The sequence below is a fragment of the Eurytemora carolleeae genome, unplaced genomic scaffold, assembly GCF_000591075.1.
Source record: "Eurytemora carolleeae unplaced genomic scaffold, Eaff_2.0 scaffold491, whole genome shotgun sequence".
In the NCBI taxonomy this organism is placed as follows: Eukaryota; Metazoa; Arthropoda; class Copepoda; order Calanoida; family Temoridae; genus Eurytemora; species Eurytemora carolleeae.
The window spans coordinates 150,914-171,661 of NW_019396410.1; the positions used below are offsets into that span (position 1 = coordinate 150,914).

General features: G+C 33.8%; 1 protein-coding gene and 1 long non-coding RNA gene across 2 annotated transcripts; one reads left to right on the forward strand and one right to left on the reverse strand.

Moving 5' to 3' along the window:
- Positions 1–4,538: 4,538 nt before the first annotated feature.
- On the forward strand, positions 4,539–5,178 carry LOC111702782 (uncharacterized). Its single transcript, XR_002765486.1, has 2 exons — positions 4,539–4,651; positions 4,828–5,178. It is a non-coding gene; the product is annotated as an uncharacterized LOC111702782 (long non-coding RNA).
- Positions 5,179–12,817: 7,639 nt separating this feature from the next.
- On the reverse strand, positions 12,818–20,125 carry LOC111702767 (macrodontain-1). The gene is made up of 11 exons (XM_023474541.1): positions 20,102–20,125; positions 18,039–18,155; positions 17,704–17,751; positions 17,015–17,100; positions 16,610–16,752; positions 15,408–15,550; positions 15,035–15,172; positions 14,465–14,585; positions 13,702–13,784; positions 13,253–13,348; positions 12,818–12,937 (listed from the first exon to the last, which is right to left on the reverse strand). The coding sequence occupies exons 1-11, from the start codon at positions 20,104–20,106 to the stop codon at positions 12,850–12,852; spliced, it is 1,068 nt and encodes a 355-aa protein (XP_023330309.1). The 5' UTR covers positions 20,107–20,125; the 3' UTR covers positions 12,818–12,849.
- Positions 20,126–20,748: the final 623 nt, after the last annotated feature.

The window sequence follows — 20,748 nt, forward strand, 5'->3', positions numbered from 1 at the left end:
ATGAATTATATATAGTTATAGTTACATAGACAGAAATAGACTTAGATGCATATATAGGCTGAATTATAGTATAAATATATAAATTTATATAGATAGATTGGCCCGCAACTAGTGGATTAATGGGAGAATGAATAGAAAGAATGGCAAATATAATTACCAAAGGAATAAGAAAAATCAATGGAGTTTTTGCAGAAATTTAACTTTTTAATTTTTTAGAAAAAAATATTTTAAATATTTAAATATTCTTACTATTTTAGATCCTAGTCAGGTAAGTTGATATATTGAATATAAAACTTAATTTTTTTTCTTAATACCGTTTTTTTACGGAGGTGCATCTGTAGCAAAACTTAGGGCATAATGTAATATATACTTCGTCATTCGTTCACATAATAACTACACCGTTTCTTTAATGTGATTAACCCATTTCATGTTCGTAAATAGATGTATCTTTGTCATACCCATAAATGTGATTTAATGCGTTATAGATAGTAACCCCTCATAACTTGTAATTACGTTGTAAATAACACAAATCTAATAAAATACGAATTACAGATCAGTTGACGAGACTCTGCTTCGATTACGGTATAAGAAGTAGTCTGCGTTACTCGTTGAAACATTACGAGTATAGACCTTTGCTATTTGATTTAGCATTGAATCTATAGTAAGCTTGAAAATAGAGCTTTGGTACTTGTTGAATTATACGAGTTGAGAAATTGCCTGTGTCGCAATTGCAGTGGATTGTGTGTCCTATAGAACTGGGGAGTGCAGCCTGGTTAAGATTTGGCAAGTGTTTCATTTAGAACCAGGGAGCTAGGTCTGGTTGAGAAATTGCCTGTGTAGCAATTTCAGTGGACTGTGTGTCCTTTATTACAGGGAAGTGCAGCCTGGTTAAGATTTGGCCTGTCTGTCATTTAGAACCAGGTAGTTCAGCCTGGTTGATCTGGAAAATAAATGAGACCTGGAAAGATACGTTTAATACACATCAACAAGGACTGTGTATAAAAGATACAACTTATTTATAGATTTCCATGTCCGATTCACAAGGGTGCCCTTATAATCAATGTGTCTGAATGAATGAAAGATCTATCTTTAAATTTCCAAAAATTTGATCATTTTTAATGTCACGGATTCTATGCGTTTCTCTTACAAATACAATGGAGGAAATTGCTAGAATTGAATAATTGTCAAGTTAAGAAAGCGACATCAATATCTTCCATATTATTGAATAGATATATGTGTTGAAATGGTACTGATGATTTGTAGATTGCTATCTGTTTTTATTTAATTAAAACGATGGTAAAAATTATCTAGATTCTCTCTCTCTCTCTCTCTCTCTCTCTCTCTCTCTCTCTCTCTCTCTCTCTCTCTCTCTCTCTCTCTCTCTCTCTCTCTCTCTCTCTCTCTCTCTCTCTCTCTCTCTCTCTCTCTCTCTCTCTCTCTCTCTCTCTCTCTCTCTCTCTCTCTCTCTCTCTCTCTCTCTCTCTCTCTCTCTCTCTCTCTCTCTCTCTCTCTCTCTCTCTCTCTCTCTCTCTCTCTCTCTCTCTCTCTCTCTCTCTCTCTCTCTCTCTCTCTCTCTCTCTCTCTCTCTCTCTCTCTCTCTCTCTCTCTCTCTCTCTCTCTCTCTCTCTCTCTCTCTCTCTCTCTCTCTCTCTCTCTCTCTCTCTCTCTCTCTCTCTCTCTCTCTCTCTCTCTCTCTCTCTCTCTCTCTCTCTCTCTCTCTCTCTCTCTCTCTCTCTCTCTCTCTCTCTCTCTCTCTCTCTCTCTCTCTCTCTCTCTCTCTCTCTCTCTCTCTCTCTCTCTCTCTCTCTCTCTCTCTCTCTCTGTCTCTGTCTCTGTCTCTGTCTCTGTCAGGCACACAACACAAGTTCACAATCTGGCCACTAGGTGTCTCTGTGTACCAAAATAGAAACATAGATTTTCACCCTGCATAAGTTTTTACCACTGTCAGAATAAAATAGAACAATAAATACCAAGAATAAGCAAGGCCTGTTTCGAGAAAAATGTCAGCAGTCAGTCGCAAAAATTGTTACTAAAACCTTTTATATTTTCTTCTTACTATTACAAATCAATATGAACCTTAATCATCACACATTCTGCTAAGTAAAAATATTAGCATATTCTCTGCTAAGAACTCTCTGTAAAACTTACATGACACACTGTCCGTTTTTTTATCTTTTGATGGAAAACATAATTTGACTAGTATGAGACTGATAATTTTGATCCTAATATTAAACAAATTGAGAGCAAGTTTGGGTTTAAATTAAGTGTCAAAAAATTCTTGCTTGATAAATATTTAGACTTCAGATGTGATAAACTTTATTGTTTCAGTTGCTCAAATACTTAATTAATTCTCAATTATAGCTTTGTTTCTCGCTTGACCAGCCTGTGGATCTTTTCAGCCAGGAATCACATCTTTTATGTCAAATGCTAATTTTTAGCCACCAGACTTCTTAAAGGAACCCTCACCTTTCTCTGCCAGGAACTCCAACTTTTCTAAATCTAATTTTTGTAAAACTTTTCAAGTTAAATTTTTTGATTAAAGACTGATTGTACGGGAGACCGACTGAAAACAGTTTCGGCTAGTTCCGTCTCCCTGCCATAAACTGTAATTTCAACTAATGTTAATTATAAATATCCATTTTTACATGTATAGTTTCAAGTTTGTGGCTAAATATATAATTTGATTTGATTTGATTTGATTTGATTATATTTCTCTGCTCTTCGTTTAGGTTGAAAATTAAAGAAACTGCAGACCAAGGAACAATATACCAGGAACGCCCAACTCAGATATACGCATATTGTGTAATATACACTCTGGGAGGAATGTAAACAAACCCAGTGCCCCCATAGCAGTTGAAGGGAAAGGATCTAACTCCTGATAAACAGAGTGATTTTACAGTCCAACAAAACAAACTAGTTAATATATCAAGTTAGTGCGGATACAACTTAGTTATTTAAATATAATTTTGGCTTTCAGATCGAAATGTAAAATTTTTTAATGCTCTATGAGATTTGTGCAACTCGTACAACTATAAAGGAAAAGCAAGGTAAAAAAATCCACTTATCCTTGTTTCCGAGGTTTAACTTTCTTTTAAGATTTAAAACCTTTCTCCTTAGGTATAGTCTTTCCTACTAATGTTTAAATCCTTCCTCCCAAAGATTAAATTTTTCCTCATAAAGTTTAACCCTTCAAGATCGTAATCCTTTTTCCCAACATTTGAATCCTTCTTCCTAACGTTTACATCTTTCCTCCCAAGGTTTACATCCTTTCTCCCAAGGTTTACATCCTTACTCCCAAGGTTCAAACCCTTCCTCCCAAGGTTTACATCCTTCCTCGACACAAGGAAGATAAGATAAGATAAGATAACGTTTATTGCTAAAATAAATGTATCTGTATACAGATAGNGTTTAGATCTGTTGGATCTATCTTTGCATCAACAATCCCTCCCTTAACTTTCATCTTTGCTTTTCTATCCTTTCCTTGCACTTTACTCCATTCAGACCCTTCGCTTTCTTTCGAATTCTCCAACTTCTCCAATTTTTTTACTAAATCGCTTATAAGACCCATGTCTATTTTTGTGTCAGTCATTTTGAGTCTAGTAGAAATATTTTTTACTGGAAATAAATGCACTAAACAAGTTATCTGAGTGTTTGTGTTTTCACATAATATGGAGCATGTGAATAAGTTAACCCGGTGTTGGGTTGTCGGTCAGTTTAATCCGGGAGCTCACAAAGACACGTCCGGTCAGCTCGGATAACTACACTACACTATAAACCCTTCCTCCCAAGGTTTACATCCTTCCTCACAAGATTTAAACCCATCCTCGTCAGGTTTAAACCCTTCCTCCCAAGGTTTACATCCTACCTCCCAAGGTTTTAATCCTTCCTCCCAAGGTTTACATCCTTACTCCCATGGTTTAAACTCTCCTCCCAAGATTTAAACCCTTCCTCCCAAGGTTTAAACCCTTCCTCCCAAGGAGAATTTAATACAAGGAGTGGGCAAAAGGGTTTCCGTACACTTTGCTGTGACGTATTTGGACTGCTGGCGAACTAGTTTTTGCGTAACAACAATAATAAAGATTGTAAACAATAACATAAATGATAAACAGACATTCGGTGCATCTCTGGCGTTAGATGAAGATTCACAGTATACTAAATCATGTTTGTTTACATTATATCGACTGCCTTTATTATTGTTGTTACGCAAAAACTAGTTCTCCAGCAGTCCAAATACGTCACAGCAAAGTGTACGGAAACCCTATTGCCCCTCCTTGTATTCAATTCTCCTTGCTTCCTCCCATGGTTTAAACCCTTCCTCCCAAGGTTTTAATCCTTCCTCCCAAGGTTTACATCCTTCCTCCCATGCTTTAAACCTCTCCTCCCAGGGTTTAAACCCTTCCTTCCATGGTTTAAACCCTTCCTCCCAAGGTTTTAATCCTTCCTCCCATGGTTTAAACCCTTCCCCAAAGGTTTAAACCCTTCCTCCCAAGGTTTTAATCCTTACTCCCAAAGTTTAGTCCTTCTTCCCAAGGTTTAAATCCTTCCTCCCATGGTTTACATCCTTCCTCCCAAGGTTTACATCAATTCAATAGTTTCTTTATTCTAGAACCAGATTGAAATGATAGAAGAAGAAGAACTAGAAGAATATGAGGTTTTTTCAATTTTCAAAAATTAAAATGTTCATGTCTGTGGTGATGGATTTTTTCTAAAAATACCTATTTTCATAATGGTTACCTCTAATCATAAAGATAATTATCAAACATAAAATGCAACTTAACTTATTCTGAATCTTATTCCTTGAAAACGGCTAACTTCAACTGTTTTCAGGAACCTATGAGTGCGGAAAATTCAGCGCAAAAAAATTCCTCAAAACAGCACAAATATATTTTTGTGGGTTTATTGCAAAAAAAACTCCATACAAAAATTCCCGGCCTTGTCAGAGTCGGCGAGGAGAAAACAAACTGTGATTGGATAGACTTTAAATCCAGAGGATCCTTGTTTTATCCATCCAAAGATGTATTGGAGGAAGTTGAAAAATATGAGAAAATATTTCAAAAAATACATGGGGAGTCTTTGGATAGAGGACATGCTCCTATCGAAAAAACAATTTCAACTATCACTGCAATAAACCAAAGATGGCCTCGGGAGGTTGTAAAACTTTTTGTAAATTTAAGATTTTTCCGTAAACTGAAAAAAACTTAATGTAAGCTTGAAGGAAAATATTGAAAAAATGTCAGAACATTGAAACAAACTGCTCAGTTTATGTTTTGGAATTATGGTGTGAGAAAATTAAAGCTTGACGATCTGCTTTAAAAAGAAGAGAATGTATAAAATGTCAATAAATAAATGCATTAAAATATGGATAACATTCTTTTCACTTTTTCTCGAATTTTATGTTAGAAGGTTTTATTTATACATGACTAACATTTAATGTGCATTTCCCGAAAAAGTTTTTAAAGGTGAATCAGGCATACATTATTATATGGGCAGTCCTGTTAGACATTGAATTATGTCTACTGTCCCTTTTTGCATTGATTCCAATGGAATGAGAACTTGCTTTTGCTTTTATTAAAACATCCGAATTTTACCATATAAAGTTTCACAATTTGAATATAATCTTGGCAATAATCATTTCTCTCTCCTGCCTTTAAAGCATATACTCGTCGCAAGTAACAAATATTCTTGCGGTTTATAATCATTATTCATGTCTACTATAGCAATATATCTTATTATCCCCCCTCCCACATAATTGATGTTTTGCCCCTGAATTCTTTGTTTTGATCTCCTCCCACTGCAGTACACACTACACAGATTTGACGCATCAGATATGGCGGTTCCTGATCTATATATTTCTTGCTGCAGACGTGAGTTTGTCCAAGGTTATAATGAAAGGAAAGTTATTTCAGAGGAGTGCGCATATTTTGTACAGTGAACTGCAGTAAACTGTCTCTGGGCGGTAGTGTAAACACAAGACGGATTTCTGAAGCCTGACATGGGATCCATCTTTCACACAAAAAATCAATGTAATATTCTGGTCATAGGAAGCTATTATGTGAATTATAAAAATTTTCAAAATTCAATGCTTTTATCCTCCATGGATACTAAACGAACACTCTTGTCTACAAATTTCGCCCTGAGAGAACTAGTTTCAATATGTTCGCAGAGTATACGCAACTGCAATTAACTTTCCTTGCATTAAAACCTTGAGTTTAATTTATTTCAAACTCTTTGAATGATCACGAAAGATTGAATAAGATATTCATTTTCTACTTAACCAATTTTCAGACTAGAAACGACACAATATTCAACATGATAAAATACATATGTTTAAATGGTATACTATTGTGCTTAATTAATTAGATTGTATAAAATATGTACAGGGTGTCCCAATAAACATGGGAATTCAGTGACTACTTTTATATCGTCTTCGATTCATGTGGCATTTTTGTATGAAACAAATTATTGTAGTATTCCAGCTTAAACTTCGAAAATCGAAAACACCTGGTCTTGAGATTTTCAAAATGTGGTCTACCATTTTTGTATCTTCAAAATTGACGGAGATATGGCCAAAGTTAAAGAATTGAATAATTGTCAAGTTAAGAAAGCGACATCAATAGCTTCCATATTATTGAATAGATATATGTGTTGAAATGGTACTGATGATGTGTAGATTGCTATCTATCTTTATTTAATTAAAACGATGATAAAAATTATCTAGATTCTCTCTCTCTCTCTCTCTCTCTCTCTCTCTCTCTCTCTCTCTGTCTCTGTCTCTGTCTCTGTCTCTGTCAGGCACACAACACAAGTTCACAATCTGGCCACTAGGTGTCTCTGTGTACCAAAATAGAAACATAGATTTTCACCCTGCATAAGTTTTTACCACTGTCAGAATAAAGTAGAACAATAAATACCAAGAATAAGCAAGGCCTGTTTCGAGAAAAATGTCAGCAGTCAGTCACAAAAAATGTAACGGAAACCTTTTATAATTTCTTCTTACTATTATAAATCAATATTAGCCTTAACAGCACTTATTCAGCTAAGTAAGGAAATTTGCTAATTTTCTGCTAAGTACTTTTTTTAAAACTGACACATTGTCGGTTTTTTATCTTTTGATGGAGCGCATAATTCGATTAGCATGAAAATGATTTTTTTTCTCTTCTGTTCGTTTAGGTTGAAAATTAAAGAAACTGCAGACCAAGGAACAATATATTTCTTGCTGCAGACGTGAGTTAGTCCAAGGTTATAATGCAAGGAAAGTTATTTCAGAGGTGTACGCATATTTTGTACTGCAGTGAACTGTCTCTGGGCGGTAATGTAAACACAAGACGGATGTCACAGCCTGACGTGGGATCCATCTTTCACACAAAAAATCAATGTAATATTCTGGTCATAGGAAACTATTTTGTGAATAAATAAACTTTTCAAAATACAATGCTTTTATCCTCCTCGGATACTAAACCAACACTCTTGTTTACAAATTCCGCCCAGAGAGAACTTGTTTCAATATGTTCGCAGAGTATACGCAACTGCAGTAACTTTCTGTGCATTATAACCTTGAGTCTAAGTTATTTCAAACTTTTTGACTGATCACGAAAGATTGAATAAGATATTCATTTTCTACTTAACCCTATTCCTGCTGGGGGGGGGGGGATCAATTTGACCCCCCCTGTAGTTTTTTTTTACATAACTCAAAAAGTATTGGTCTGAGGCTGTTGACATTTTCTCACTTTTCCTACATACCCCAGCCCTCCCTTTAGGCCTAAAACCGGGCTTTAATACTTACTGCCTGAGTCCTCAGGCACACTGTCTGAATGACTGCTTTTTCCTGTAACAAACTAAATCTTTGTTTTGACCCACTTCCACTTGTCAGATTTTGATAAAATTTAGCTTTTTGGAAAGCCTTTGACATAAGGAAACGAATTGCACAAGTTTTACGAAAAAAATTGTAAATTTTTTGCAAACAACCTGTCAAAGGAAATTTGCACATTTTTAGTTTTTCTTGATTAACATTTTAGGGGGTCAGGGAGGTCACTGGTTTATGTCACAATACTCCCCTTAAAATGCATTTGTCTTGTGTTTCATGGTAATAATGGACAAATGACTATTTTCTTATAATATTTTCATTGATAAACATTGTATCAATTGTAGCTTGCATTGATTTGTAATGATTTCGATTTATAATTACTTTACCAGAGCTGAAAACTTTAGAATGGGATATCCTTAATCCCGATCGGTCAATTAATCTGGAGATTAATAACAAGAGGAGAACAAGCATTATTTAATCTCGAGATTAAGAAAAAGAGTGGATCAAGCCTTAATCCCGATATCCACAATTCAAAAGTTCCCAGCTCCGTTTATATATTTATCCTTGAATAGATGGATTCTGTAAACCCGCAATATATTTTGAATGTCGTCTTTGTTAAAGCAAACTATTTCGTGGGAAAAAACGTATAGTACACAATACACATACAGATTGTACCAGGCAAAATGGGACAGTATAACCGAATGAACCAGCCCCTTCTAGGAGAATTCTCGTTAATCTAGATATATAAACATATTCTAACAACCAAAAAATTATAATGTAAAGGTAGTTATTTCCAAGGTACTAATGCAAGGAAAGTTATTTTTTGAACTGCTGTGTACTGTCTTTGGGCGGAAAAGTAAACACTAGACGGATGTCACAGCCTGACATGGAATCCATTTTCACAAAAATAATCTATGAAATATTCTGGTCATAGGAAACTAGAGAACTGGTTTCAATATGTACGCAGAGTATACGCGACAGCAATTAACTTTCCTTGCATTAGTACCTTGGTTATTTCAGAGGTGTACGCATTTTTAGTACTGCAGTATACTGTCTCTGGGCTGTAAAGTAAACACAAGACGGTTGTCACAGCCTGACATACAAGGGGTGTAATCTGTCGTCTTTGCAATAAGGACAGAGATCAGGGACAGAAGGAAATCGGTATAGATCATGTAGTGACATACAGTACATAGGAAAAATACGGGTTGCGGCATCTGTTTATATACAGTATGTAAACAGTAGACAAGGAAAGTATTAAAGAAATCCGCTAAACCCACAGTGTTTTTGCCAAGACCAGTCTCAGTTACCTCTACACAGATCCTGGCAGAACATAACTATGCATCCCCTGATATTAAAGTGTTAAAGAGAAGGTAATTAAATGTTTGACATATACCAGATTTCAAAGAAAAATTAATATTTATATTCTCAATTAGCATAATTTTCTAAAAATTGTCTGCAATCTGATTACAATTAGTCCATATGTTTTTTTATTTCATAGGATCCGAATGTTTCTCTTGAAAAACTTCAATCTTAAACTTTCAAGGATTTTATATAATGAAGACGACATTTTCATATTTTCCAGGAACGTTCGAAAATCCAGCGCCAGTCGTGAAAACAAGTGTTAATTAAATATAACAAAAAAACAAAATAATAAAATACTATAAAATATCAAATTTATAGGAATGCATCGAATTATGTTCGACAATTGTAGGTTTTACTATCTGACTGACTAGTTCGATATTTAATTGAATTATTTTCGATCTGTAACTGGAATAATGGGAATGGGTCCTACGCTCTACGGTATGAATCTTTTTTAAACCATTACACGTCTACCTATACCCCCTTTAATTTTTTTGCGAATACTCCCTTTAAAGCATGAAAGAAAATGTAAACATCTAAGAAAATATATTGGAGAAATAAATATAATATAATATGATGATAGGGTAATGATTCCCTGTAAACCGTGTAATGCGACCTAATGGACCAAGATCTACGAGATCTTGCCCAATCTCTTGTTTACAGGGGGGGGGGGACATGGAAAACTGTCTCAATAGTTTCCATACAGGGTGATCAAAAGAATGTTGTTCAGTGGCGCAACTAGCACTTTTGTGGGGGGGGGGGATTTGATTTTAAAGGGCTGGGAAGTGGTATTAGTACGTCTGGGGGGGGGGGGTCCCAGAAACTTCCAACTCTATTTCCTTATTGTGATACAAATCTATAACAGTTGATGCATATTTGGAAAGCCCTTAGGCGCCACTTAAAAAATGTGCAAAAAATTGCACATTTACAAAATTTCAACTATTTATGGAAATATCAAGTTATTAAGCAACAAATGTGAAAAAACAAAAATTGCGCGAAATATGATAAATTATACATTTTAAAAAGCCCTTATCATGGCGAATTTAAATATGCAAAAATATATACAAAAACTAAATATGTATTTTAAAACTGAAAACTGCAAATGTGCAAATTCTCATGAAAGGCATCTGGGCAAAAAATCTATGCGAAATTTCTTGGCAAAAATTGTGCAATCTTCTTCCTTTTGTTCATTCAAGGCTTTCCGGAAAGCTATAAAAAGTCTAAATCCAATCACCGGAAGTAGGTCTATATATAGAGTTTCCGGTAAAGGTAAAATAAGGCATTCAGGCAGTATGCCTGAGGACTCAGGCAGTCGATAAAAAAAACCCTGCGTTGATCCTAATTCCCAGGCGGAAAAGGATTAAAAATAAATCAAATTCTTAAAATATTCATAGCTTGTTCTTGTGTTAAAAAAAACTTCCAACAGCTTTAACATGAACAACATGAAAAAAAATATTAAACATGTGCGCGAAGCAGATAAAAATTTCTTTTCATGTATTTCTTAGTGTCCATTAGTCCCAGGCTTTGTCATATTCACTATGTTCCCTATTACAGTATACAGCAATTTTTTAATCGTTATAGGTCTGCGCAGTCCTAAGTAGTGAGTAAGTTCCTGGAAGTAAAGGGCGTATCCCTGTTTTTCTACTATAGTCTGCAAAAGTCCTAGGAGTCCGATAATCCTTATTATATTTCTTGCTATTCTTCTTAGGTTGTCAGGTTTTGTGTAACATTAACATTAAATGGTTGTATTGTAATACTCACAAGAAGTAACATATATACAGGTTTTTTTGAGAGGATAAGTTAAGAATGAGTCAATGACTGACTGTCTTTAAGTCAAAAACGAGAAAATGATAAGAAATTCTTATAGAATTAGAAATGATGCACGCAGCGCCAAAAATTTGTTTTTTTTATTTATTGACAAAATTTGATAACAAATGGACAACAATCATACAACAAACTCGGTAACAATTACGTATTCTGTTTTGAATATTATCTTTAAATGGCTTATTTAATACTAGGCTTTTAGGGCGCTTCGCGCCCATCTTCTATTTAAATTGTGAACATGTTCTTTTTGTTTACATTTTAAAACAAAGAAGAAAAAAATTTTGCGGAATTAAAAAAAAATTCGCTGATTTTCAAGAACTAATTTTTCTTTACAAAATTAAAACCCTTTAAAACACATTTTTAAAAATTTTTTATCATTCATAAACCTTCCCTGTGGTCACGTGATGTCCAACAAAAAATTTGGGCACGATCGGTTCAGCCGTTTTGACGTTTATTGGATACAAACAAACAGACAGACAAGCCAAATTTATATAACTAGAAATTCAAGGCGCTTCGCGCCCTTCTTTCTAGCCTTAGAGGGCGCTTCGCGCCCATCTCCTAAATTAATTGTGAACATGTTCTCTTTGTGTACATCGTAAAACAAAACAAAAATAATTCGCAGATTTTCACAAAAAATTTCGCGGATTTTCAAAAATTTAAAAAATTTAATGCCGATCGAATTTAATATATGGTTAATGGTCCATGATTCAGATAATGTTTCTCAATTTTTCATTATTATTTTATTAATTTAATTATTTACACTCAAAGATACACATATGTACATATGTTAATATTTGCATTTAATTCCTGACTACACCTCTGGCCAGGCGTATTTATGAATATTTCCCATAGCCTCCCCGCTTGAATAAGTCTTATCAATTTCTTGGCATTGACAGAATTAAAAAGAAGATTAAACATTTTTTTCTTCAATAAAACTGCGTAATAGTTTTATCTTTCATGCAAACAAAAATCTGTATCCTTAAACTATTCAAACATTTGTAAGATAGTGTTTTGAGAAACTACAGAGTTACTCAGAAAAGGACTAGACCTTCACAGAGTCGTCAGTGTCAACTTGTTTCTTTCTTTGCCCAATCTTTTAGTAAAGTATTATCCTTCAGGGTTACCCACACAGGTTGAAACTTTAAAGACGTCCTAATGTTCTTTCAATCTAATGGTTCAAAGGCGGAACTTAAAGGCTTTTGCAATACATTAAGTCTTTTAATGTCATATGCAATGAAAGAAACCAGTTTACCACTGTCTGGTGACATAATTTTGATTGAGAATAAAAGAAAGTCGTTGCTGAATTCGATCCCATCCTTTAACCCTGTATGCTGAGGCTGGTGTATGCGGGCGTAAACCTGTAGAATGTGGAAGCAGGAAATTAACTCCCAGTGTCCCTTATGTAAAAGTTTGATTATTACTTAGACTTTCAAAGTTTTCAGACTTTTAAAGGAAACACAAAATACTGTTTCACAAAAATATGGTTCTAACGTATAGAAAATGTATTCTGTAAAAGTTTACTTTTATCAAACTATGCAAAATTGTTACCCTAAGAAGAAATAACTAATCAAAAAAACAATAATTTTTGGTTCAAGTTTAGCATATATCTTCTCTCGGGAAGAAAAGAAGATACTTAGAAAAAACTATTTTTTAACTTTTAAAACATCTTATGAGTCCGAAAACTTCAAAATTTTGAAAACAAGTTATTGCCTTATCATGATGTTAGGCTGTTAGCTGGCGATACATCTATCAACATGATCTGTAGTAATCCATGATGCAGCAAAAATACTGAGGATGCACTGTTGATTACGCAAAGATTCATACTCAAAATATGATCTTATCAATATATTTCAATCTAAAAGTTAACAATGAGGAATAGTTTGATGAAGTGATCCAACTCCACAATGTCCAGTTCCTCTCTTCAGCTTCATGTATCCAGACTCTCCCCAACTAGAAAACACATTCTCAAATGTTTAAACCAAAAAGTTACTAGTGAAAGGGATTTTAAAGGTAGTTAATCATATTTTGAAATCATTGAAGAAAGAAATCCTTTTCTCAAAAAACTAAATTTCAGTAATTTTAAAAATAAGAAATATTGGCGCTTGGTTTGCAGGGTAAATATAATTTTTATAAAATATAGTCAACTTTTAAGTCTGAATTTATATAAAAACTAGGTTCTGGACCCCTGTCCCCCTTGAGAAGTCTTGTAGATAGATAAATAGTCACTTTGGTTGCTGTTTCACAAAAATTATGTTGTAAACATACCGTGATCCCCATGAGTTCTTGATAAGCCAGTAGTCTAGTCCGGATGCAGTATCATGTCCAAATCCAACAACAAGGATAGCATGGTTCAGGTTGTAACTAAATGTAATATTTTTATCAATATTCTTAAAAATGGAGCATTCTCTACTTTATACCAACAATTTGATATAGGATTCTGGTTGAGGCTCTTTAGGCTTTAGAAAGTTTTGGTGTGAAAACACACTACAATAGTGTATTGTATAAACCCAAAAAAGTGCCTTTGGCCTGAAAGGAAAAGATTATTCTGAGTAACTAAAAGATATCTCATGTTCCATTCTTAGTTTCTATGATAAATAATTTTCTTTATATCTGCTAAAACTAGACGAGATTCCCCTCCTAAATCAAGTTTTAAATGCTATAAACCAAAAATCCTATAACATTATGAATGCGCTTATAATAGAATATTTACTTACATACAGCTGGAATCGGTTGCGGCATCACAGCACATTCTATCATCCATTACACCATGACTGTATCCACCCCAGTTATCTGTAGCCTGCACAACAATCATGTTTTTGATATGCTAGAAGCTATATTGTTATTTACTTCAGTAATTTAATTTTGCTAGTTTATTGCCAACTCATAAGGGAGGGGAGGAAGGCCAGCTACAAATCTGAAAATGCGTGTAAAAATGTGTATAAAATGTAATATTTTTTTAGGACATTGCACTCAAAACTTTAATTCTATTGAAAGTATTTTTTTCGATTTCCAAAAATTTAATATTTCGCTTATGCTCTAACGTGACCTGATTCTTAGAAAATTGTTTTATCTTGGAGGATTGAACCCTTTAAAAAGATAATATTCAAAGGACAAGGATTTCGAGGTGGTTCGGATGAGAAAATGAGAAGAATGTGGCTTGGACTTGAAATTGTTGTGGCTGGTCTTTCTCCCCTCCGGAAGGAAAGACTTGATGTACAAGGAATTAGTCTGTTACTTAAAAATTATTAATGGCTGAATTGATTTAAATCATAATCAACCTAGCTCCAATTTTCCATCCTTTTTTCTAGTCTGTAAACAAAAAGTTCATGGGTAGAAGTAAGAAAAAATTTCATTTTTCCATTTTTTGATTTTGTTAAAAACTGGAATGAAAAACTGGGATACTTCACTACATGTTTAATTAAAGTCACAAGTAAGATACTTTTTTCAAACTACTTATGGTTGCTGAGAAATAAATACCTGAAGAGAAGTACTGACAGGGTTGATCATGACAAGGTTCTCCATGTCTGACTCTTTGCAGTACCAGACATTGTACATACCAGTAACCCAAGCATCTGTGTATGCTCCATTACTGGAAGCTCTAAACAGAAAATGTTTTGATTAATGCTTTTTATGTTAATACTTTTAATATTATTGTCATAGTCATTAAGTTAAAAAATCAACAGATAAGCCATCAAGTAACTAACAAAACATTTGTGAACAGAATTTCCATTAATTTTCAAAGCTCATTTTTCAATAATACATTTTTCAGGCCAACTCATCTAGTAAAAGGTTTTTTGTCTAAAATTCCAAAAAAATACAAATTGTAGGACATACCTCAGGTAGGCATGAATTTCAGAGAAAATTTTTATTTATTATTTTTTAAATAAAGGGTTTATTCTACTTTTTTTTTACCACTAAATCAAAAGTTCTTTTCCTTAACTTTTGGATTTTTTGGATGATTTCATAAACTTGGAATTTTGCTCAGTTCTAGGTTTTAATATTATCTACTTTATTATAAACATGTTTAGCAAGTGTAGAATGTCTTACTTGCATGATCCAACTTGTCCAGAGCTGCCAGATGTGTATGGGTAAGCAGACTCAATTTGGTTGTAGTTTTTTCCCATCAGCCAGTCAACATACGCATTAGGCCAAGCTCCATCACAACCGAATGCTCCCCATGTACCACTATCATTATTATTATTATTATTTTGTATAGCATTTTTCTTTGAAGAAGAGTTAAGTGTTTATACAAGATCTAGAAGACAAGCAAAAGATAGTCTTTGGAAGCCCACACATTGTCCCCAACAGTACAAATCTGCCCCAGAAAGTTGATACAAGCATCAAGTTTCAGGGTATGGGGAGATAGTATTCACATATAATAGATTCAGGTGCAACCATGTTGGTAAGAAAACAACTATACCTTTCATCAGAAACCTGGTGGTTGTATGCACAATCCAGGATATGTTGTTCAGAGAGATCATCAATAACTTTTCCTCTCTGGATGTTGAAGCAAGATTCTACAGCTCCAATTACTGAAAAGGCCGCACAGCTTCCACATTGCGCCTAAATAAAACGATTTTTCATTTTATTTTAGTTCAAGTATAACAAAAATCAAAATGAGAAATCTGAAATTAGCAAAAGTCCTTTTATTGTATTCAACCTATTTTAGACCTTACTAAATGACTGAAGACAGATCTGGCAAACAGTTTGTACTAATATGCACAGTTCACTTAGCCTTGTTAAATGGCATTTAATTTTACTGTCTCTCCTATTCTACACTATTTAATGGTAATGAACTTTTCTGATATTAATGCCAATGGACCTAACCAGTGTTGCCAACCGCCGAATCTTAGGCCCAAAACGAGAAAACAGCCCGAATGAAATTGCTTTGGGCCTAAGGAAATTGTGGGCCGAATGAAAATTGTTGATCTTAATTGGTAAAGAAAACAGCCAGGCATTGTTTGGATAAAGTAAGAATGAAATTACTTCATGAGTTTTAGAATTGTTCACAGACCTCATATATCAAGGTTGATTATAGTAAACTAAAGTTTAAAACATGGAGATGTCTGAACCAATTCCCTTGGGTAGAAACTGGAACAAATCATGGATTCTATACAAATGAATATTATAATTTATTAGCTTTCAGGTCGTTTCGTGCCATCTATATCAATTGAGAACATTTTCTCTTTGTTTTATATATATATTATCTATATAAAACAATACAAAAAAAGTTGCAGATTTCGTCAAAAAATGTTGTGCATTTTAAAAATTTTAATGGAAATTGAATGTGGTTGCAGAGGCTAATTTTCTATTCAGATATTTATGCTGGAATATATTTGAATCAAAAGTAGCAATAAATTAGCTATTTTGGTAAAATATTCAAAATTAGGCCCAAAAATTTGCTTTCAGGCCCAAAACTTTTTTGGGGGCTTTGCCCCCCAATTTCTGTTGTTGTTGGGGGGCTTCGCCCCTAATTCTAAAATATGGGCCTAAAGATTGGATTTTGGGCCTAATTGTATGCTCTCTCCGGCCTAGACCCCTCTTTTGGAGTTGGCAACACTGGACCTAACACATGAACCCAGTTTATTTAGAACACTTCTGAACTTTGGAATGTTTGCTTACCTGGTTTTTCACAGAGGTAACAGCACCACTGTCAGTCCAGCTAAACTCCCTGGGAGTTCCTTTCATTTCCTTCAGCTTGGCAACAATTCTTTCATCAAGAGTATCAACGAATTCGGTCTTTTCATCATACAAAGGAAGTCCACCTGAAAGAACGAATTGTCTTGCTCTAATAGATTTACAAAATGAAAATCTCTTTTATTTAAATATTATAAAATTTTGATAGAAATTCTGGACGTTTTCCATCAAAATGCTTCAATGAAGAACAGAATATTTGGAATATCCCAGAAGTTTTGTATATAGTATAAGCTTCTAAGCTGAATTTTTGAAAGACTTATGTAGCAGTTTGATATTGAAAGTAAATAACTTTTCAGTGGTGCATTATAAATTCAAATGTGAGAACTATACCTGTCCTCTTACTCATCCACTCTGCACTGGTGAGATCCATATCCTCGTGAACCTTCTGGGCCCAGCTCTCAAGACCAGCCTCATACCTGGATATTACAGAGGTAATTATTTATAAGGTCTGATGAAGTTTAAATAGAAATACAGTAATACCCATAAAACTTTGGAATAGGAAAACAACATTTAATATAAAGAAAATTAGTAGTATCTTGAAACTAAACTTAAAAAGGTAATTAGAGTTGCATAAACTGCACAATTGCAGCATTTCATCTTCATTTGACTATTAAAACTCATAACTAGGTTTATTAGACGTTTCCTGTTTAGAAAAAAATCAATTTCAATTTTAAAACAATCTTATTTCCCCCCAAATTCATTTACTCTCAGTCTCAAAATCTCTTCCACCCAAAAAATACATAATTCACTAATTAAGTGGAAATGGGTCTGTTTACACTGCACAATTGCTGTGACCAATGCTACCATTAAATAACATGAAAATTAACATGAAAATAAAGAGAAGGTGTTAAAAAATAGGCTTCTCTTTGATTACTTGTAATTCGTAATTCAAAAAAAGCTTGTTAACAATCAAAACTTAAATAAAAAAGTTGTCTTCATTGTATTGATATAATCACCCACCACTGTATTTTTCTAGTGATCCCTGTACCAGAAATTATTATTATTTAATACTTGCATACCTTTCATTGTGCTTCACCATTTTTTCATAGTTGTTCATGAAGATAGCCCTGAAATGAATCAAATTTAGTAATTTAATCTTTTTTGTTATTGTTGTAATTTTTCACCTCTAAAAAAGGATTATAGATGTAATTACAAGAGATTCTCAATGTTCACTGTGGCATGTCTGATTCTCAACAATAACCTTTTCAACCTTTGCCTCCTTATTTTTCTAGGTGAAAATTGATATTCCTCATTGTAACTCAGATGAAGGTTTAAAGGGTACCATTGAAATCAGACATGCCTACGGACTGGAGGGTCACTTGAAATTACCTCTACTGTTGCTTGAATTAATTACCTTCTGCTGATAAGATCCTTTCCATCCTTGTAGGACTTGTTGAACTCCTTGGCGAAGTTCAGGAAGACATCTTCGGTGGCAAACGCCAGGCCAAGCAGGCTCAATAATATCAACACTCTGAAATGAATTTGATATGTGTATATATTCGTAATAAGGCACAGTAGGGAAAGTAACGAGAAAACATATTAAATTAGGAACATTAACATAAACTTGAGGTTCCACATAATCCTGAGGTTCCACATAAATCTAAGGTTCCACATAAATCTAAGGTTCCACATAAATCTAAGGTTACACATAAATCTAAGGTTACACATAAACCTGAGGTTCCACATAAATCTAAGGTTCCACATAAATATAAAGTTACACATAAATCTAAGGTTCCACATAAATCTAAGGTTCCACATAAACCTGAGGTTCCACATAAATCTAAGGTTCCACATAAATCTAAGAATTTTCTAAAAAAAATTTTCTCTCAACATTTGCTTATCTAACACTATGCCACATCAGACCACTGTGAGAAGCTACAGGGTTACCCAGAGAGAACGAGACTTCAAAGACGACTGTACACGGAGTTTGTTCATTAAAAACTTATCCATCGTGGGTCCCCCTGTATATGAAAAAACAATTGGTTAAAAAAAAGATAGTTTGTCGATTCGTTTTGGTTTAAGAATTTTGTTTTGCACGATTTAATCAAAGCCATGGATCTAGTTAATCCATGATCAAAGCAAACTTTTACAGCAAGCATATTTTAAAATGTTGGAACCTTCGTAGTTTTGTGCTAGCTTTTGAAATTCCAAAACCCATCCTGTCTTTTTTTTCAAACAAATTTGTGGTTCTATCGTCAAGTAAATTCCCTACTTTCAAGTTTCGTCTAAAAGTTAGCGTACTAGAGAAGGTTTGGGACCTTGGGAGAAGTTTACTTGAAGTACAAGAATCTAAATACACGAGAGATTTTATGACTGATCTCACAGGAATGAACAGAAAAAAGTTTATTGTTGATTGTAAACTGTAATTCAGTATTTCTTTTAAAAAAGAGTATTGTTTATGTTTTTGTTTATGTAAAGTTTAAATACCCCTCCTAAACCAATCTCCCTCCCCCCGATTTATGCAAAAGTTTATTAATTTGATCGACCCCCACCACCACTTTATACACGTCACATACATCTAAACAGTTTGTTTTTAATCTTCCTGACAGAAACAATCTCAAGGAATAATAATTGCCTTAAAACATTTTTAAAAAGTGAATATTTTCAAATTATCTTTTTTCCATCTCATGATCTGAGTTTGTTCCTTTTTATTCACTTGACAGCCCAATTCTTTTTTTAAATAATGTTTTTTGTTTGTTTATTTTCTTGTGGTTTTAAATTTTTTTTTTATCGATTTTGATGGTTATTTTATCGGTAGAAATGACGAGGTCGTCCTAGACCGAAATTTTCAATAAATGTGGAACTAACTTCTACTTTGTTTTACTCTACATCGAGGTTTGGTCCATCACCATTACCGAATTTTAAATTAAAAAAACTAGCTTAGGACCCCAGCGTTGCCCAGGATCCCATAGTTATTCCCACCGTTTACCCGCGCTTGGTCGAATTTAAAAAACTCATTCAACTTGGAATCTTAAAACCATAGTAAAAATATTTCCGTCGCTCTTTTGAGTTCCACAAACAAAATTTGAGGCAAATCGGTCCAAGGTTTCCTAAGTTATGATCGAACAAACAAACAGAGAAAAAGAGATTACAACTTTATATTTTTAGTTATTTTTTTTAAAAATCTGTGAAGTTGAACATGCATCAGTTTTTTACTCTGACAGAAGATTTAAGCATGAACAAGGACGTAACCTTTTGTTAACCTTAAAGAACGATATAAAAAATTGTCTATGCTTATTGGTTCTGCCAGACTATACATTTTGCGTAAATGTAATGAAAGCAAATTTTATTAAGAACTAGCTTGGGAACCCACGGCAGTCATAGTTAGTCCCACTGTTTACCCGGGCTTTGTCTAAATGTCAACCCAAATGCAATTTTGACTTATAAAAAACGGAAATAAAAAATATTGAACCCTACCTCATTGTTGTGAATCCAGAGGATTACTAAAATACAGATAAAATTACTTTTTCTTTTATACACTGCTGGATGCATCATAAAAGAGATAAAGACTGAATTATTTACTGTCTCTCAAGTGTCGATTTGTTTTTACTAAAATCGCGGATTTTTAATGAACCTAAACTTCTAGATCTTATTTAATGTGTTTAATTTCGGAGCTTTTGAGGTTGTCAAAAGCTTTTTATAGCTTATAAATGATAAACACTCAATTATTCTAATATTTTCATACACTTTAATGGCCCGTGATCTCACTAAAAAGTGAAGACACGATTAAAAAACATTTTTTTTGTTTGTTTATATCAAAACTAGCCTTAGGGCCCATCTTCAAAATTAATTGTGAACATGTTCTCTTTGTGTACATCGTAAAACAAAACAAAAATAATTCGTGGATTTTCACAAAAAATTTCGTGGATTTTCAAAATTTTCAAAAATTTAATGAAGATCGAATTTTGATGGAGACAAATATTTGAAATTTTGATCATTCATAAACCTTCCCTGTGGTCACGTGATGTCCCACAAAAAATTTGGGCCCGATCAGTTCAGCCGTTTTGACGTTTATTGGATACAAACAAACAGACAGACAAGCCAAATTTATATATAGATTATAT